Below are 19,134 nucleotides of genomic sequence, written 5' to 3' on the forward strand. Positions count from 1 at the left end.
GGGCGATTAGATTGGGTCATACAAAAAATATAAATTTCTGTGAATCAATCTCACCGTCCAGAACCAGTGAAGCAATCTCACCGTCCAGAACCCGATTTTTTGAAATTTTTGTTTTGGAAAAATCTAGATTTTTTTTCATATTTTATTTTTTTTTTGCATTTATTGTTTTAAACTTTTGCAAATTTTGTTCCAAATACAATCTTTGAGTAGATTAGGGTGCCAATTTTGAGCCAAATCGGTTCAGGTTCAAGGGTCGCTAGTGATCGTTGAATTTTCTATGAAAAAATCGGAAAAATGCATGGGGAAAAGCAAAAATTTCAAAATTCCACTAAAAGGTGGCATTAAATGAGTCATATCGTTTTCAAGTATGAGATTTTTATGTAAAATTTTATGACAAACAATATTGTCGAAGACTGCAAAACGATCCGAGTTGATTCCGACGAGTTATAAGCAATTTAAAAAAGACGTTTTTGAACCAAAATATTTTTTTCACCAAATTTACCAAATTTACCGTTTAATTTGTTGAAAAAATATTATAGCGACCCTTAAACTTTTATAGATTTCGCTCAAAATTGGCACAGTTTCTTTTTTTACCTAGAAATTTTTAAGTCCCTTCAAATAGATTGCTTTAATTTTTCGTTCTATTATTTGATAACTTCCGCTCTCGACGGTCCCTTCAATATCGACAACGAGAGAGTCCACTGTAGAAGGTACTGAAGGAAGTATTAGACTACGACAAACAAACTCGCAAACAAACAAACGTTTTGACAGTTTGCCTGCATTTGTTCGCAGAAACGCCAGCCTGCATAAATTTGGCTTTGTTTGCGTTTGCGTGTTTGGCAAACTATCAAGCCAAAAAGTGCGAGTTTGTTTGTTTGCTTGCCAAAGTCCAATAGCCCCTTGAGAGGTGCCATTTCATAATATTGTTGAATGGCGTCTAGTTTGCAAACAAGATTTCTAGCAATTAAATGCCGCTAGGTCCAGTATAGGGGCATTCACCCTACCAATAAAGAACATCGAGTTGCGTAAGATTTACGCTGAATCACGCCACTTTCTCAGCAGTCCCAATTTTTCCTCAGTTAAGAATGCGCTCAGTAATTAACCCCAATCATAGAATCTCAAAACCTTTTCTAGTCCCCTTTCGCGTCCCAACCCAGCTCAACGACTTCGATGGTGGTTCAAGTTCTGCTGATCAATCATGAACAGTACCGATCGTACGACCTGCTTTACTAATCGTTTCTTCTCCCTCTTCTTCAGATCCACAACTTGGAGTTGGACTCGCGGTGCTTGTTTGTGCTTGTGTCGGACGACGGCGATCGGTGTTGAATCGGTGTGCCGGAGGACCCCCCACTAAACGGAGCGGAAGCGACTGAAGCCAAAAACCCGATTGCAGCACTACCGGTCGGAGGTGAAGTCAGCGAGTCAGCAAGGGTGACAAGGGTCAACAGCAGCAGCATGGGTGACGCCATCAACTTTGGACCGGCGTGGCTGCGCAAAGGTCCGGGACTGGGCGGGGGACCACCCCACACCAACAACAACAACAGCATCAGTAGTGGAGGGGGAGGAGCGGGTGGTGGCCACACCAATAGCATCCACACCAACAGTAACAGCAGCAGCAGCAGCAGCAGCTTCAACAACAACAACAATAACAGCAACAGCTCCGGTTCTGCTGGAGGTGGTGGTGGTGGTGGCGGCAATTCGGCAGCCCTGGCGGCTGTCAATGCTGCAGCCGCGGCCGCCGCAGCAGCAGCGGCAGCTTCCACGGTCACTCGGTACGCGTTGGCCGAGTTTCGGTACGGGCGGGAAGAGATGCTGGCCTTGTTCGACATGAAATCGGTGAAATCGCCAGAGATTCTGGCCAACTTTAAGAACCTGTTTGTCGAGAAGATCCAGTGTCCGTTGGCGTTGATCCCGTGCACGGACGATGACGTCGTACCGGAACCAGACAGCCGACGCATATGGCAATCGCGGAGCATCTCGCTTGGGGTGCCGGGGCGTGGTGCCCGCGGTGGTTCGGTAGATCGTGGAAGAGGCCGCGGCAGGGGTTTTCTGACCGGCTATCAACGGTCGACCTCTTTCTACGACGATGAGGCCAGAGGCGTGGGAAGGGGTGAACGACCATGGCTGGAGCGCAACGGCACCGGTGGTGGTGGTGGCCCGCTGGGTGGAACTGGGGGCGTGGGAGTTGGAGGAGGGGGTCCTGGAGGTCCCGGAGGTGAAGTCGACTGGAACTCGTCTAGTTCGTCTTCGCCGAGGAAAGAGTTTGGAGTTCGTGCGAGGACGGCCAACATGGACAGCTGGCGCCGATCTCGGCCGGATGACGAACCAAGTACGACCGACTGGCGCAGTGGTTCCGGAACTGGCGGTGGGGGCAACGGACTGTCGACGAGTCTGTCCGGGTCTAGCTTGCGGGACAAGTGGTCCAGGTCAACGAGTTGGCGCGAAGAGGAGAGTGGCATAGGCGATGGTCCGGGAGGGCGGCCACTGCATTCGTCGTCAGCGGGCGGTGGCTACAAACCTCGGATGTCGGCTCTAAGCGGCGGTGATCTCAACACGAGTGGAGGACCGGGAGGTGGCCTACGGCGTCACTGGGACGCCGATGATCAACTGCCGGAGTGGGCCACGGAGAACCCGTCGGATTACGGAGGTAGCTTCGACGCGAGTGGAGCATTCCATGACTCGGACAACGACATTGACGGGCGGCTGGAGGACGATGGCGGGAAGGAGAATCACGTGGATCATCGCTATCACCATCAGCGCAAGGAAGGTTCGTCCGGTGGCAGTTCACGGAGAAGCGTCCCATCGTCCAAGGAAGGTAGCACCGCGAAGGAAGACCTGCCCAACCATGTTGCGTCGTCGGAGAAAACCTCGGAAGAGGCGGACCCCGGCAGCAAAAAGAAGGCTGAACCGGTACGGAATGCTACGGCGGATGAAAAGCCTCCAAAGGCCAGCGAATCGGAACCGACCAAGGCGCAGGACAGCAAGGGTTCATCGCCGGCACGGGAGGCTCCTAAACCGGTGGCAAACCAAGCAAACGAAGTGGCGGCTGAAAACAACACCTCGAAAACGGCCGCCAATAGCCAGAGCAACAGCCGAGACGGCAGCGTTGCGAAGCCCAGTGAGGCACCGAGTGAAGCGCCGGAACAGTCCCAGCCCCAGCATCAGCACCAGCACCACCAGCAGATTCACCACGAACCGAAAAAGTCCGCGTCGAGTTCGAGTGTGGATCGGATGCAGGAGGTCGCGGACGACATGGTTGCCCAGCTGATCATGGACGATGAGTACACGGGTAGTGGAGTGGATTCGGAACCGGTTCCGGTCGTGGGTCCATCTCGTTCCTTGGACAAGTCTCCGGTGCTGGGTGGTCAAATTCCGCTCAACCTGTTGCTCTCGTCGAAGGATCCGGTCGCAATGCAGCAGCTGTTTGGCGGTGCCGGTGCGGCCAACAGTCGGATGTTGCACGGCCTTGGCGGTGGTCCCCAGATACCGCCTCCGATTCCGCACCCTGGCACGGACATTTGGTACTATCGGGATCCCCAGGGTAAGGTGCAGGGACCGTTCCCGGCGTCCGAGATGACCGAGTGGTACCGGGCCGGATACTTTGACGATTCGCTGTCGGTGCGACGGGCTTGCGACGAAATCTACACGAACCTGGGCTCCCTCGTGGCCCTGTGCGGCGGTGCCATTCCATTTTTGAACTCGATGAACATACCACCGATTAAGGCTAATAGCTCGAAGCAACCACAACAGCCACAACCTCCTCAAGGTCCTCCCGCCAGCTCATTCCAACAACAGCAGCAGCAGCAGCAACAAAAACAACACCTCCAACAGCAGCAACAACCCCCGCACGATTCCGACCTGTCGGCGCAGTTCCAGTTCTCCAAGAAGCTCCACCTGCTGCGCCAGCAAAGTCTCATCATGCAAAAGTTGGCCTCGGCCGACGGGTGGCAGCTCCTCTCCCAGGAACAACAGAATGCCATCATTGCCCAGCACATGGCCCAGCTGCAGCTGACCGACGGCGTGATGATCTCGCCAACACCCGGCCAGAACCCGGCGGCAGCCGCAGCAGCAGCGAACGCAACGAATCCGCCAAACCCGGCAAGTATTTTCGGTGGTGGCCAGCCACCCCAGGATTCGCTAGTCAATCTCAAACAGGTGCAGCAGCAACAAGGGCCCGGCCAGCCCCACCCGGTGCTCGAGCAGCTGCAAAAGCAACAATCCAACAGTCTCAGCAACGCGTTCCAGAAGATGCCCGACTTTGGCCAGCCCCAGCCCGGCGGTCGGCCCTTACTTGGTGAGTATTTCCCAACGCCGTTCATCGTCTACCCAAATCTTAACACTGCCCCCCCTCTCTCTCTCACCAGGTAACCTGAACGTCGACCACACTGCCGCCGGTCACGACCACCTGGGCCAGCTGATCCACAACATTAATTTTAATCATCAACCTCCAGTACAAAACCTTCCTGGGCTGGGCACCAACATGCTGCTGAAGCATAACCTGATGGGCAGTCTAACGCCCCAGCAGCAACAACAACAGCAGCAGCAGCAGCAGTCGCAACCCCCAAAACCGAACCAGCTAGAAAACGATCCCATTCAGTCGCTGCTGATGCAACTGTCGATGCACAAACAGCAGCAACAACAGCAGCAGCAGCAACCGCCACCCCAGCCGGCCAAAACGCCCGTCGAGGTCATGTCCCCGTGGTTGCAGAACGCAACGATGCCACCCCAGCAGCAGCCAGGAGGTCGCCCACTGAGTTCCGGATGGGGGGATCTGGCCCAGCCGGGTGGTGGTGGTGGCGGACAGCAGTCGGCGGGTGGGCCGTTTGGTGCGCACCTCGGTGGACATCCGCTGGTCAACACTAGCATGGCCAACGAACCGCAGGCACCGTCGGTTGTGTCGCTGTTTAAGCATCATCAGCAGGCCGACAAGCAGCAGCAGCAGCAGAACCAGGACAAACTGGTTAACGACTCTCAGCAGCAGCAAATGCACGTAAGTTTTTGGTGGGACCTCGAACTACGGTTAGTTTTGCATTTTTGATTTGGCTGGAACTTTAGTTACAAAATTTCGATTTCCTCGCTGTTAATGAGCTTGAACGAAAAATGGATTTTCGGATTTTTTGGACTATTTTCTACCAAACATTTTAAAATTTTGATTTAGATAATCATAAAATTTAAGTGTTATTGAGACAAGGTTTAAACATATCGTAAAACAACTATAGGCATAAACAAACACAAATTTTATAGTAAAGGCCAGTACGGAGCTCGGAAGGAGCGCAAAACTTCATACCGTATTTGAATATGACCTATAAACATATGAAACACAAAAGGACCTTTTCAAAATAAAAATAAAACTAAATATTATTTAAAAAAAAAAACAAGCAAGAAACTGTAAAATGTGGGGTCAGCTGAAAAGGAATAGGAACAGAAAGTGAATAAATGAAATAAATGGGATTCCCAAAGTGTCCACGTGGTTTTTGGATGGAATCTTGAAAGGCTGGACTTTGTTTTTGCTCAGAATGAAGTAGAATGAATGTTTTTTTTTGGCAAAATAATTTAAAAATTACAAAAATCAAAAAAATGTTAAAATCTGAAATTTAAAGGAAAATAAAAAATCACAATTAAAAAAATTAAATTTTAAAAACAATCTAAAATTTCAAAAAGGTAAAATTCAAAAAATCAAAAACCCTTTCAACTAAAAAAGAGTTTAAGAGAAAACTCCGAAATTTTAAACTTATTAAAATCTAAAATCAAAATTCAAAATTTTGAATTAAAATTTGATTTTTTTTAAGTTTGAAAACATTAAAATTTTTAAATTCTAAACTGATGAAGATGTGCAACTTTTCTTGACAGCTTTTCTTTCGAGCTCCGTACTCAGCTTAAAACTGATTTTTGTTTACTTCATGTTCAAAATTATGCAAGGGTAAGATGTAGGTGTAAGGGCAGTGCGTGTTCGTCGGGAACCTGGTGCATAAGATCGGTCAAGGCCCGTTCTTACACTGAAAATTGCGAATTGCGAATTCATGTGAGCAATTCTCTACAAAACCGGCCGATTTCGACCATTTTTATTTTTTGTATTTTTTGATTTGGCTCAAACTTTGTGGGGGCCTTCCCTATGACCAAAGAAGCCATTTTGCATGATTAGTTTGTCCATATAAATTTCCATACAAATTTGGCAGCTGTTCATACAAAAATGGTACGTAAATATTCGAAAATCTGTAACTTTTGAAGGAATTTTTTGATCAATTTGGTGTCTTCGGCAAAGTTGTAGGTATTGTTAAGGACTATTTAGAAAAAAATAGGTACACGGAAAAAAAAATTTCCCGATTTTTTTATTAACTTTTTTTTCACAAAAACTCAAATTCCCAAAATACGTATTTTTTGATTTTCGAGATTTTTTGATATGTTTTAGGGGACAAAAATCCGCAACTTTTTAGCTATAGAGAAACATGGTCAAAAAATCTGCCGCCGAGTTATGATTTTTTGAAAAACTGGTGATTTTTGGAAAAAATCGAAATTTCATACATAAAATTTTTTTGACCTCATTTTTTTATGCAAAATTGAATTTGCAATCGAAAATTACTTTACAGATTTTTCGATAAAGGGCCCCGTTTTCAAGATATAGCCACCGAAAGTTTGATTTCAGCGAAATATTTGCAGTTTTTCGATTTTTAAAAATAGTGACCATGAGTGACCATTTCTAAAAATATTTTTTTTGAAAAGTTCAGAAAATTTGCTATAAAATTGTCTAAGAGACATTGAAGATTGGACCTCTGGTTGTTGAGATACAGCGGCTTAAAGAAAAAGAAACACGAAAATTGAAGTTTTCTAAGTCTCACCCAAACAGCCCACCATTTTCTAATGACGATATCTCAGCAATTAATGGTCCGATTTTCAATGTCAATACATGAAAAATTCGTGAAATTTTCCGATCTTTTCGAAAAAAATATTTTGAATATTATGCCCATTAAAAATGTTAGTCTTGATTTAATTTTTTTCAAAATATTTTTTTCGAAAAGATCGGCAAATTTCACGAATTTTTCATGTATTGACATTGAAAATCGGACCATTAATTGCTGAGATATCGTCATTAGAAAATGGTGGGCTGTTTGGGTGAGACTTAGAAAACTTCAATTTTCGTGTTTCTTTTTCTTTAAGCCGCTGTATCTCAACAACCAGAGGTCCAATCTTCAATGTCTCTTAGACAATTTTATAGCAAATTTTCTGAACTTTTCAAATAAAATATTTTTAGAAATGGTCACTCATGGTCACTATTTTTAAAAATCGAAAAACTGCAAATATTTCGCTGAAATCAAACTTTCGGTGGCTATATCTTGAAAACGGGGCCCTTTATCGAAAAATCTGTAAAGTAATTTTCGATTGCAAATTCAATTTTGCATAAAAAAATGAGGTCGGCGGCAGATTTTTTGACCATGTTTCTCTATAGCTCAAAAGTTGCGGATTTTTGTCCCCTAAAACATATCAAAAAATCTCGAAAATCAAAAAATACGTATTTTGGGAATTTGAGTTTTTGTGAAAAAAAAGTTAATAAAAAAATCGGGAAATTTTTTTATCCGTGTACCTATTTTTTCTAAATAGTCCTTAACAATACCTACAACTTTGCCGAAGACACCAAATTGATCAAAAAATTCCTTCAAAAGTTACAGATTTTCGAATATATACGTACCATTTTTGTATGAACAGCTGCCAAATTTGTATGGAAATTTATATGGACAAACTAATGATGCAAAATGGCTTCTTTGGTCATAGGGAAGGCCCCCACAAAGTTTGAGCCAAATCAAAAAATGCAAATAAAATCCATTTCCGCTTTTGGTAGAGAATTGCTCATGTTCAAAATTATGATTCATCAAACCCGTTCAGCTTGCCTTAAAAAAAAAATAGATGGGACAATCGCAAAGTTTAAAAAAAATAGAAAATCAAAAATAATAAATTAATCAAAAATTAAAAAAAAACAAAGAATAAAAAACATAAAAAGCCAAAATTAAAAAAAATCAACATCTCCGAAATTTAAAATTTAAACTTAAAAAATTTTATGCTCCAAAAACAAAAGAATGCTATTTTTTCCGAGTTTCGTACTCAGCTTAAAACAGGATTTTTTCATTCAGTCGTTTTCTTAAAAAATAAAATAATGTTCAAAATTTTATAAAAAAACGAAGTTGACTTTATAGCAGTCGGCCACCATTGCTAGTACCAACCACTAGTGTCTTCCTTTTTTTCTACAAGGACTTCGTCGCCTTGGGCTCCTAAGTGTATGAAAGTATGGCACGGAGCGACGGCGCCGAATACCCATATTTACACAAAGAATTTTAGAGCGCCCGCCGCGGGATTCGTACCGTCGACCTCTGGATTGTTTGTCCAGTGTGCGGCCCGAATGATCCACACGGTCGGGACAGGGACAACATTTTATAAAATCAAGAATAAAAAAAGAACAACCAATATTTATGTCAAAATTTAGAAAAATTCGGAAAATTAACATTTTTTATTTTAATAGTTCCAAAATTCTGATTTTGGATTCAAATGATTGCTGATAAATACAACGTAGCAAAGAACAAGCAAGAAAAAAGAAAATAAATCCATGTGGCTTCGAATCGGGCGGCTGCTTGAGTGTTGAACTCGGTTTCGTTTGTTTTAACTTTGAGTGCGTTCACTGACGGTCGCTTAGTAATAACGATCATGACAGGCGATCCGATGGTTAACTAATCATGCGAAATTTTTGCTTTGATTTTCTAATAAATGGCACTGTGAATTGTCTGTACATTAATTTGTGTGTATCATTTGTAGCAACAACAACACCATCATCATCATCAGCAACAGCAGCAGCAACAACAACAACAACAGGCAAATCATCAGCCATTCGAACGTACCCAGCAAAAGCTGGACAGTATCGCTGCCCAACAACAACAACAGCAGCAGCAGCAGCAGCAACAGAATCATCAACCTTTTGAACGGACTCAACAGAAGTTGGACAGCATTGCTGCCCAACAGTTGCAACAACAGCAGCAGCAGCAACAATTCGTTCAGCAACAGCAGAAGCAGCAACCCCAGGCTGCCAAGGATGAGCGCAAGGAGCAGCAGGAATTGTTGCTTCAGCAGCAGCAGCAGCAACAACAACAACAACAACATCTGCATCAGCAACAGCAGCTGCAGCAGGCCATCAACAAGCAGGCCGAGAAGGCTGCCGCGTCGAAACCGGCCCAGTCCCTGAACAAGGTGGTCAACAACGTGGACGCCCTTGAGAAGCAGTTGCAGCAGCAGGAGCAGTCTGGCAAGACGCCAAAGGGTGGCAACAAGAAGCAACAGCCGAAGCAGCCCCAGCAACAGCAACTGCCGGACGATGACCAGGGTGAGTTCATCAACATGAAGAAGGAGATGGAGGAGAAGAAGCGCCAGAAGGAGCTGAAGAAGCAACAACAGGAAGAGGCCAAGCGCAAGCAGCTCGAGGAGAAGAAGAAGCTCGAAGAGTTGGAAGCGCAGAAGAAGGCCAAGCTGTTGGAGGTTCAGCGTCGTGAAGCGCAGAAGATCCAGGAGCAGCAGCAACAACAGCAGCAGCAGCCGGCGCCTCGTCCGGTTACGAAGGTTGCCCCGTGGTCTGCTTCGGTGGCCGCGGAAACTGCCGTCACGGGACCAAGTCTGGCGGAGATTCAGAAGGCGGAACGGGAACGTCGTGCGGCGCTGGCCCGCCAGGAGCAGTCCCTTCGCGAGCAGCTGCAGCAGCAGGAAATGGTCGAACTGCAGACGCAGCTGGACAGCAAGCTCAAGTGGAACTCGCAGACGCTGCCACCGCAGAACATCAAGTCGCTGGCCGAGATCCAGGCGGAGGAAGCTGCTGCGGCCGAGCGGAACCGCGAGAAGAATGCCGCGGCCATTACGGCGGCTGCCATTGCAGCTTCCTCTTCGAAGCCATCGAAGAAAGATGACTTGCTGGGAACGGCCGTCTGGCAGAGCCAGAGTGGCTCCGGCAACAGCGCGCTGACCTGGAACGCGGCCAAACTGTGGGCCGGCTCGGATGATCAGAACAGCAACAGCGTCAGCTCGGGCGGATTCTGGGAGGAACCGAACCCATCCAACAAGAACGCAGGTCGTCAAAAGCACCACCAACAGCAACAGCAGCAGCAGCAGCAACAACAGCAGGCTCAGAACCAGAAGCAGCTGCTGGCCAAGAGCAAAACCATGGGCAGCATCTCGACGGCCTCGTCCTCGAATGCCGTGGCTGCGGCCAAGCAGCACCAGCAAAAGCAACAACAACAGCAGCAGCAGCAGCAGCAACAGCTGGCCGCAAAGCGTGCTGCCTCAGCCTCCGCCAACAAGAACGCCACTCCAGCTGCCGGCAATGGCAAGGAACGTTCCGGTGGTGGTGGTGGCGTCGTCGCTCAAAATGCTGGCTCTGCCGACCAGACTACGCACGAGTTTACCGGCTGGTGCACCCGCGCGCTCACCTCGCTGGGCAGCAACGTTGATAGTGAGTATCGTGGCAGGGTTGGTGGGAGACCATTTGTGATTTAACGCTGCTGCTTTTCTTTTTCGCAGTTCCGACCTTTGTTGGCTTCCTGCAGGACATTGAGTCACCGTTCGAGGTCAAGGACTACATCCGACTCTATCTGGGTGAGTAGAGCTAGAGAGTTTGCTAGTTGCTTTAGCTAATCCGGCGGAATTCCCTTTCCAGGTGAAACCAAGGACTGCGCCGAGTTCGCCAAGCAGTTCCTGGAGAGACGCTCCAAGTACAAGAACCAGATGCGCCAGAAGAATGCCCACATCGACGACATGTGCAAGCCGGCGCCGGCCATCAACCCGTCGTCCAACGATTTCCAGGAGATCAAGGTAAGTTGCCAATGACCCAAAAAAAAATCTTCCTTTTTGAACAAATGCGCTCCTTCACAACAGGGTAAGAACAAGAAGATCAAGAAGAACAAGATGACCAAGCTGGACAACCGGATTCTGGGCTTCTCGGTGACGGCCGCGCCCGATCGGCTGAACGTGGGCGACCGCGACTACGGCGATAACGCCTAAGCGGCCGGGTCGAGATGTTGTGGCTGGTGGCGCTGCGCGGAGGGGGAAAACAACCACACGAAACAGCAGAAACTCACACACACATTTCGGTAGGTTGCGTTAGAGGAGGAGGCGGCACACATTTACTCGCATATAATAACAAAAAGTTACAACAAAATGAAAGATTGCAAAAGAGAGAGAGACACACACAAAAACACTTAAAACAATAGCTAAACAATAACCTGTACAATCGAGTTTGCGTAGTAGATAGAAGAGAGAAGAAAGAGCAACCAAAAACAAACACATACACTTACAATCATACACACAACATTTGAATTTTTTTCTATTGTTTCGTTTTGTTGTCGATCACTGTGTTGAAATGAGTGGTGCAAAGTAAATGTGCGATCAATGCGTTTTGCACACTCCACCAGTATGTGGGTACTATATTCCATTGTGAATTGGATTTTTATTACATTAAAATACGCGTTCGTGCGGAATTTAGGATAAAATAAAGCAAAATGCGTTTTCTTTTAAAACATGGTTATTTCAAACAAATGTGATTTTTTCGTGATTCTTTCATAAAACTACTTTTTTAAATTTATTGTGACATTTCATTGCATGATTTAAACTCCACTCATAAATTTTCATTAACGTGTAATGTTTTGAATTACTCAGTTCGATTTAAACCTAAACTACTCAGCAGGAATGAGTTAATTGAGCTTGTTAGTTTTGGGTAAATTTCACTCAATTTTACTTGAATTGAAAAGTCAATGTTGTAGCTTTTTTTTTCATCGAAACGCAGTTGATTTATTTTTTTGTTTTGCAAGTTTTCAGAAAAGGTTCACGGCATGTCTTTCAACGTTGTATGTTAAAATTAAAGCGGTATCAAATGGGCAGCAGCGGCAGCGCAAGCAAGCCATAGAGGGTGAAGAAAAGCCCCAAGAAATCGCTCCCTCTCCTTTGTCCTGCTGTTCGTAAAGCTGTTTCTTGACCCCTTTCCTTCCGATCTGCATACTAGCCTTAACAAAGGTTTCTTGAATCTTGTTCACTGTAAATTCGCTCAAATTTGACATTTGCCCCATTTACTCATTTTTGGGTAGATTTTGTTTCGACTAGAACTGAATAATTTTGAATGTGTAAAATATAAAATTTGGCGGATATTATTTGAAAAAAAAAATATTTGACCATTTTTCTAGCAAACATCATCGGTTTTTTTTCCTCTTGGGTTGTTTGGCATTAAAAACTTGATCAAAAATCCTTGCAGAACAAAATATTTCAAGAAATAAATTGCAACTGAAAGCGTCTTTCGAGCCAGTTTACATAAAAAAATCCGGTGAAAATTTCCCGGAAAATGGTCAAATTTTCACTCTTCTCAAAATCTCCGTATTAAGACCGCATTACTCTTGCTAACATTTTTCTGACAAGTAGAAACCCGCCTTAGCTTATCTGATCTATATGCCTTGCGCTGCATAATATTTTTTGACAGCTGAAAGATCCAGAATATCTTGACATTGCCACAACATGAACCGACAACTCACCTCACGCTCATCCCGAATAACTAATTTGTGCTTCACTCAGATTTTGACAAAACGTGTCTGCTTGAGAATGGTTAGTAACAAAAAAAAAAAAACATTTCGAGTACTTACTGAATAAGGTTTGAGTTTTGAGGCCACATGTCAGATTTTGATGAATTAAAAGTACTGTCATTAAATTGAGTTAAATTAACCTAAATGTAACGTAAGGCATGCCTAAGGAATCATTCATAAGTTTTTTTTTCCTTAAGTTTCAGATTTTGAAAATTGATGGTTCTGGATATGCGTGTACACAAAGTTTGAGACAACATTTTATTTAGTTATTTTGAAAAAGTGTGCAGGTATTAATCTGGGTGATGAATAGAGAGAATGCGTAACGTGATTTTCGAATAATTCCACATTGTTTACATCTACAAAGTAGGAGGCTGTTCAAGCACAAGCATGACTTTTTTCTTAATGGTAAATGAGCTGTTTTGTGGCATTTGTTTTATTTTTTCACATTTGATTTTTTTTTGCTGGAAAATTGTGTGTTTTCGAGTTTTGATCGGTTAAAAGAAGTTTTTTCTTTTTTACGGGTGACGAGAGTGTCATTCTGCGATGTCGCAGATAAATTCCCTGACAGATTTTGGAATCTTCCTGATCCGGCGAAAAAACATCGCTAATTCTAGCAAAGCTGATCCAACAAACAGAGGAGATTTTCACCAGTAGGTTTTCGAAAATTATTTTAATGGTCGATAACAATACTTGCTACTTTTGGCGAACAGTAAATTGGTTCCACTTTGACAGTTCAAAATTGAGGCCGTTTTGCGAACCACTATTCAGCACCCAGGTATTAATCAAGTTGTGTCATATGAAACAGCGCAGTGCTGAGATTTCAAGATATTGATTTTAGCTTTACACGTTCGTGAAAAGTAACTTTTTTTTTAATTAAATATGATTTGAAGCAGCTAAAAAAAAAATTAAAATATGTTTGTAGTTCGTAAAAAGCAACATATTTTATATGAGAGAATCAAGTTTCTTCGACCTTCAGAGCAGAGCTGAAAATGTCAGGGGTCCTGACGCGAAAATTGGCGACGCATACACGATTTTTTCAGATCCATTCACTGAACCGCAAAACCGTGACATAAACAAACCCGACTCAGTCGTGAGTGCCCTAGCTCACTGAGCAGCTGCAATGCGAGGCAGTAGTCGACCAACGCTCATTCGACGTTGCACGCACACACATAAAGAAACAAGTTTTTACACAAAAAGTTGGTATTTATGCGTGGAAATGTAATTTTGAATATAAGTTATGGTTGTTTTAAGTGTTTTGCACAGCCTAGAACCATTCAATTGTTTAAAAATAGTCAAAATAGTGTTTAGAGAGGATTTTACGAGTCAGTCATACGACACGAATTGAGTGAGTGTAGCTAATTTTTTCACGTCTCTCATTCTCCAGCAGCCGAACGGCACGAGTCAGGCGGCAGTGGTTGAACGGACACAGTAGGCTTACAGTCAGATGCTAGCAGTGAACTGACATTTTGGTTTGCTTCATGTGTACCCTGGGTTGGAAACATTTTGCAGGCCTGCTTCAGAGTTCATTTGTTAACAAAGCTTCCATTTTTATATTGAGCATTTTCTTACAAATTATAGTAGAAACTCGATAGTTTGACAGTAAATAACATTTTTAAGCTGGCTTAACGAATTCAAAAATAAGTTGCACGAACTGTTAAAGTGTATTTTTTCTATTTTGAGGTCACAAAAAAAAATCTTGCCTAATTTCGAGTTATTTTTCTCAAAAAGTGAAAGCTATTTTTAAAACGCGTTACATTTTTAATAGTTCAAAATTACTCGTTTCGCTAAAAGGTTGTTTGAAAATAAGTGTCAAAAGAAAATTACAATACCATCGACAAAACGTAACCAATCATACAACAACAAAAAACAAGTCGTAACAAGCAAAATTAGACATCCTCTATCATACAAACATTAAGAGAAAAAAATCACCTTCATAGCAAAAAGAGAGCAAAAGCATACAATAAATTTCTACACATATTAAATTAATCAAAACAAAAGAAAGGAGGCAAATCCAAGCTGTGTGTTGTTTTCCACTAACCTTCTACACAAAAAGCCAACCAGCACCCGCTCGGTAGATCACGGTGTCGCGGAGGAGAAATATTTAAAAACAAAATGTTTAAAAAAACACTAAAAAATCGAGCCCAGTTTCTGCAATCCGTTAACGAGTGTGAACAACAATAGAAAAAAAAAACCGCAAACTGTTATACAACAAAACACACACAAAAACTATTTCTATTACAACTGAGAAAAAAAATGAAAAAAAAAACACTGCAAGAGTCTACAAAAAAAGTCGGCGCGGCGCAAAGTGCCGGAAGCAAAAGTCGTTTAAAAGGCCATTTTCTTCAAAAAGAAAGAGACACAGAAATAGCAAGCTACCTTCAAAAGGTGTGAGTGAAACGAAAAAGCTTGGAAAATAACCAAAATGAAAAACTAAAAAAAAACTAAACAACAACCAGAGCTTCCAGTAAGAGAGAGCACTATTGCGGACGATTTTTGGGGTGACGACTTGCAGGATAATAAAAAAAGAGATGAAAATGAATAAGTTTGCAACATTGTTAACAACATTGCAGTACTATCGACCTTTTGTTTGTTCGACTCGATTGGTACGGTTGATGGCGCGATGAACCCTTGTTCTATTACTTATATTTGCATACACAAAAAGAAACACTATTATAGAGAAGAAGGACGGCACGATATTGTTGCTGTTGCTACTATTGATAACAATGATGATGATGATGATAAAAAATGATGCTGCTGCTGCAAAACTGATGATGATGATTGATGATCGTTTTACTGTATTTGTTTACTATTATCCTTATTATACACCAACAACAATTTTTTTTTCTTTCTATCGATATAAAGAAAACCACGCGGAAATGCTGAGACTCTAAACAAAAATAAAGGAAACAGAAAGAGAGGGCAGGAAAACTAACATGAAACAACAACAAAACTAAAAGTGGCTCTATTCTTGAGGAGAGGAGAAACAGAAAAAGAGGAAGGAAGAAGAAAAAAACAATATAGTTAAGAGATGATACAGAGAACAGGAGAAGAAATGATAATTTACACAATTTCGTATATAAAGAAAGGAATAAAAATTAGAAGTTATATATCCTTGAAAAATTAACTCATCGCGTTTCTGTTGCCAAGCAAAATAGATCACGAAAGAATTCCCCTTCCGTCGAGAGACGACCTGTTCCGACTTTCTTTGTCAACCAATTGAGAGGCACCGAATAATGGGTTCGTCCGGTGCGGCTGTCCGTTGGAAGAAGAACCACAAGTCAATTGAAGAGGCTACGTACTCGCGCACTGATTTATGTGGGACCTTTCTTTTTCCTTGTGAATTGTTCGAATCTTTTGTGGGAGGCGGAAGCGGCTTTCAATGGGCCTGGGCGAACGCTGGGAATGATTTGTTCTTGTAACAAATTGGGATAGACATTGACGTCAACTGGCTAGAATTGATGCTTTTATCATAGCTTAATTATTTGGACTAGCTTTGTTCCGCTCAATTTGTCTCAAGAAATCTCCAAATATCTAAAGAATAGAACAAAATAATTAAATTTTCCAAAGCCGGTCTAGACTCGATTATCCGAAGGGTTTGTATGGGACTTCGGATAATCGAATCACGAACCAAAAAAAAAAATCGTATCTTTTTATTTTCTTACTTTTAACATCAAATTAAAGTTCTGCGATCCCATTTTAGTCAAATTTGAATAGTTGAATGCATATTAAATAAAAAAAAAATTTTTTTTCAATATTTCATCACCACCATTTTGGCCGCCATCTTGGATTCATTTTTTTTTAAATCGCTTCAGATTATTTAAGGGGTCATACTCAAGCTCAACAATCAAAAATAAGGCAACAACAAAAAAAGTTTCGATTATCCGAAGTGAAATTTTGCCAAGGCCTTTGGATATTCGAGTCTGGACTGTATCGAGGTTTTTAAGCGAAGATGGCGTTCGAATGGTGAACGTCCAAAATGTCAAAATCGCGCAGTAGCACCAACATTAGAAAAAAATGTGGCTGTCATGCCACGGCACACTTTTTTCGTAATGTTGGTACAACTGCGTGATTTTGACATTTCGGGCGTTCACCTTTCGAACGTCATTTTCGCTTAAAAACCTGGATTAGGTTACAATGTTGATGACCAAAACTAATTAAAAAAAAAACTTTATTTAAAATTTCAATAAATTATTTTTTGAGTATTTTAAATAGTCCTATAAGCTTGGTACAAATATTTTAAAAAGTTGTTGTTCCCCCCCCTTCAAAATCGGCCCTAAAAATCAGGGGGCAAAAAAAATATTTTGTTTCAATACTTCAAAATTTCAATGGAAATTTAAGTTCAATCAGCTGAAATCAATTTAAAATGCATTCCCCTGCGTTCAGAATCATTTTCAACATGTTTGGGTTTATTCAAAAATCTTTAGAATTTTTGAAAATTTCGATGTACAGTACCGCAGAAAGTTATTTTTTCGTTATAATTTTTGTTTTCGTCAAATCTTACATTTTTTGAAAACTAATGATTGCAAAACAACTGAACAACTGAATGCATTTAAAACACTTTTTTCATTCAAATGTGAAGATAATGGCTTGTTATTTCAATACTTGTATTTTTTTGCCCCCCTCGACCCCGGTCAGAGCCGAGGGACAAAAACTTTGAAAAATATTTGCATCGGCCTAAGCTATTGTTTTCATATGTTTATAAAACCTTTCCACCAAGCACTGTTATTTAGCGAATTTAAATTCGCTAAATAACAGTGCTTGGTGGAATGGTTCTAAGTTCCATTTTTAAGGTAGTGATTAGATCAAAATTTTCAAAATTGGAAGTTTAAAAAATAGTAAACTAAATTCGACGTATTCGAAAACAATGTTTTTATTTTTCAACAAAAATATTGCAGCACTGCCAAAATATATTTGCCCTTGCTTGACCATTGCTCAAAAGTAGTTTTTTGAGCATGAGCATGAGCATGAGAGACCACCCATGGTTGTCCTTCTCCGTTGCTGAACAGGACCGTAATATCCTATCAATACAACCGGTCATACGCTTCAACGATCTAATGGTGTTTCCCTTATCAACAGCATGTATGAATGCGCTGAATAGATAAAACATCAAGATCATTAAAACTAGATCTGAAGCAAATAGGTAACAGTCATTGGCCACCAACGGCGCCCGCCATGTCAGTTTGTAGATCTCGGGGGATTGGGACGGGAATGTTAGTTAGCACAGGTTGCTACCAAAGGTGGGTTCTATACGATATCCACACCCCCACGTGTGCCGGAAAAACTACTTCTACTTGGGATTTTGTTAGTGGGAAAGGGTAATGGCCAGGATTCATCATAGAGGATGATGATGCGACCCAATAATCAATAAATTTTGTTTAATAGTGTGATGGATTATGAATTCTCAAGGCAAACAGTCGGATGATGCGGATGAGACTATTCCCGGTTATTTGGTGTTGATTTAGAATAAATGATTCAATCTTAGACAGCCGGCTGTGGAAAGATAAAACCAAATAATATTCGAAAAAGCGAAAACGCGAAACCGCCCGGATAGAAAAACAAACACAATCGGGGGGGCAACAAAGACGGAAACGGCAATGAAAATCTTGCGTGATGACCGCGACGTGCACCGTTCAACTTCACGAACGCAACTCTTAATATAGTATTAATTCGACCGCGATTCTCCAGAAATTCTCCGTCGGCGTGCCTTCCGATCAACGGTGATGTAGGAAGGGCTTCATTTATTGAAATGATTTTATATCATTAGCCTTAAAAAATATTCGACGGCGTGCCTTCCAATCATCGATGATATAGAAAGGACTTAATCCAGCAATACGACTTGCTAGTCTCAAAAAATAGGTACGTTTTGATAGAAAACTATAAAAAGAGAACAACACAAAACAACTCATCGGCCAACGAACGCGAGTGAAAAAAAAACAATGAAAAAAAGAAGAAGGTAAAAAAACAGAACTGCGCGTCCCGAAAAACACCACACAAATGATGCTTTTATTTAATTATAATTACCAATCACCCCATGCACTCGAACAGCGACACAAAAGAGACGGAAAATAACACGAAAAACAGGACTGCGCGTCTACACAGGCACCGCACTACTGATGCCATTATTTAATTATAATGGCCAATCACCCCATGCACACGAACAGCGCCACAAAAGAGACGGAAAATAACACGAAAAAAACAGGACTGCGCGTCCACACAGGCACCGAACTACTGATGCCATTATTTAATTATAATGGCCAATCACCCCATGCACTCGAACAGCGACACAAAAGAGACGGAAAATAACACGAAAAAACAGGACTGCGCGTCCACACAGGCACCGCACTACTGATCAAAAACTAAAAACTAAAAACTAAAAACTAAAAACTAAAAACTAAAAACTAAAAACTAAAAACTAAAAACTAAAAACTAAAAACTAAAAACTAAAAACTAAAAACTAAAAACTAAAAACTAAAAACTAAAAACTAAAAACTAAAAACTAAAAACTGCAACGGGTTGGGAGGCCAGCGGCCCAAAATGTTGTTAT

General features: G+C 42.2%; 1 protein-coding gene across 4 annotated transcripts in view; it reads left to right on the forward strand.

Moving 5' to 3' along the window:
* LOC120418343 (GIGYF family protein Gyf) overlaps window positions 1-15,250 on the forward strand; it is a 36,900-nt gene extending 21,650 nt beyond the window's left edge. For 3 of the 4 annotated variants that reach the window (XM_039580692.2, XM_039580694.2, XM_039580693.2), the window contains exons 2-7: window positions 1,258-4,294; window positions 4,365-4,990; window positions 8,800-10,477; window positions 10,546-10,620; window positions 10,682-10,836; window positions 10,900-15,250. In XM_039580692.2, coding sequence (XP_039436626.1) covers window positions 1,456-4,294; window positions 4,365-4,990; window positions 8,800-10,477; window positions 10,546-10,620; window positions 10,682-10,836; window positions 10,900-11,025 — 5,499 coding nt within the window. In that variant the 5' untranslated portion in view covers window positions 1,258-1,455 and the 3' untranslated portion in view covers window positions 11,026-15,250. The remainder of the gene's footprint in view (window positions 1-1,257; window positions 4,295-4,364; window positions 4,991-8,799; window positions 10,478-10,545; window positions 10,621-10,681; window positions 10,837-10,899) is intronic. The other variant, XM_039580695.2, reaches the window with a different exon arrangement.
* Window positions 15,251-19,134: the final 3,884 nt, after the last annotated feature.

Source organism: Culex pipiens, chromosome 1 (assembly GCF_016801865.2).
Source record: "Culex pipiens pallens isolate TS chromosome 1, TS_CPP_V2, whole genome shotgun sequence".
Lineage (NCBI taxonomy): Eukaryota > Metazoa > Arthropoda > Insecta > Diptera > Culicidae > Culex > Culex pipiens.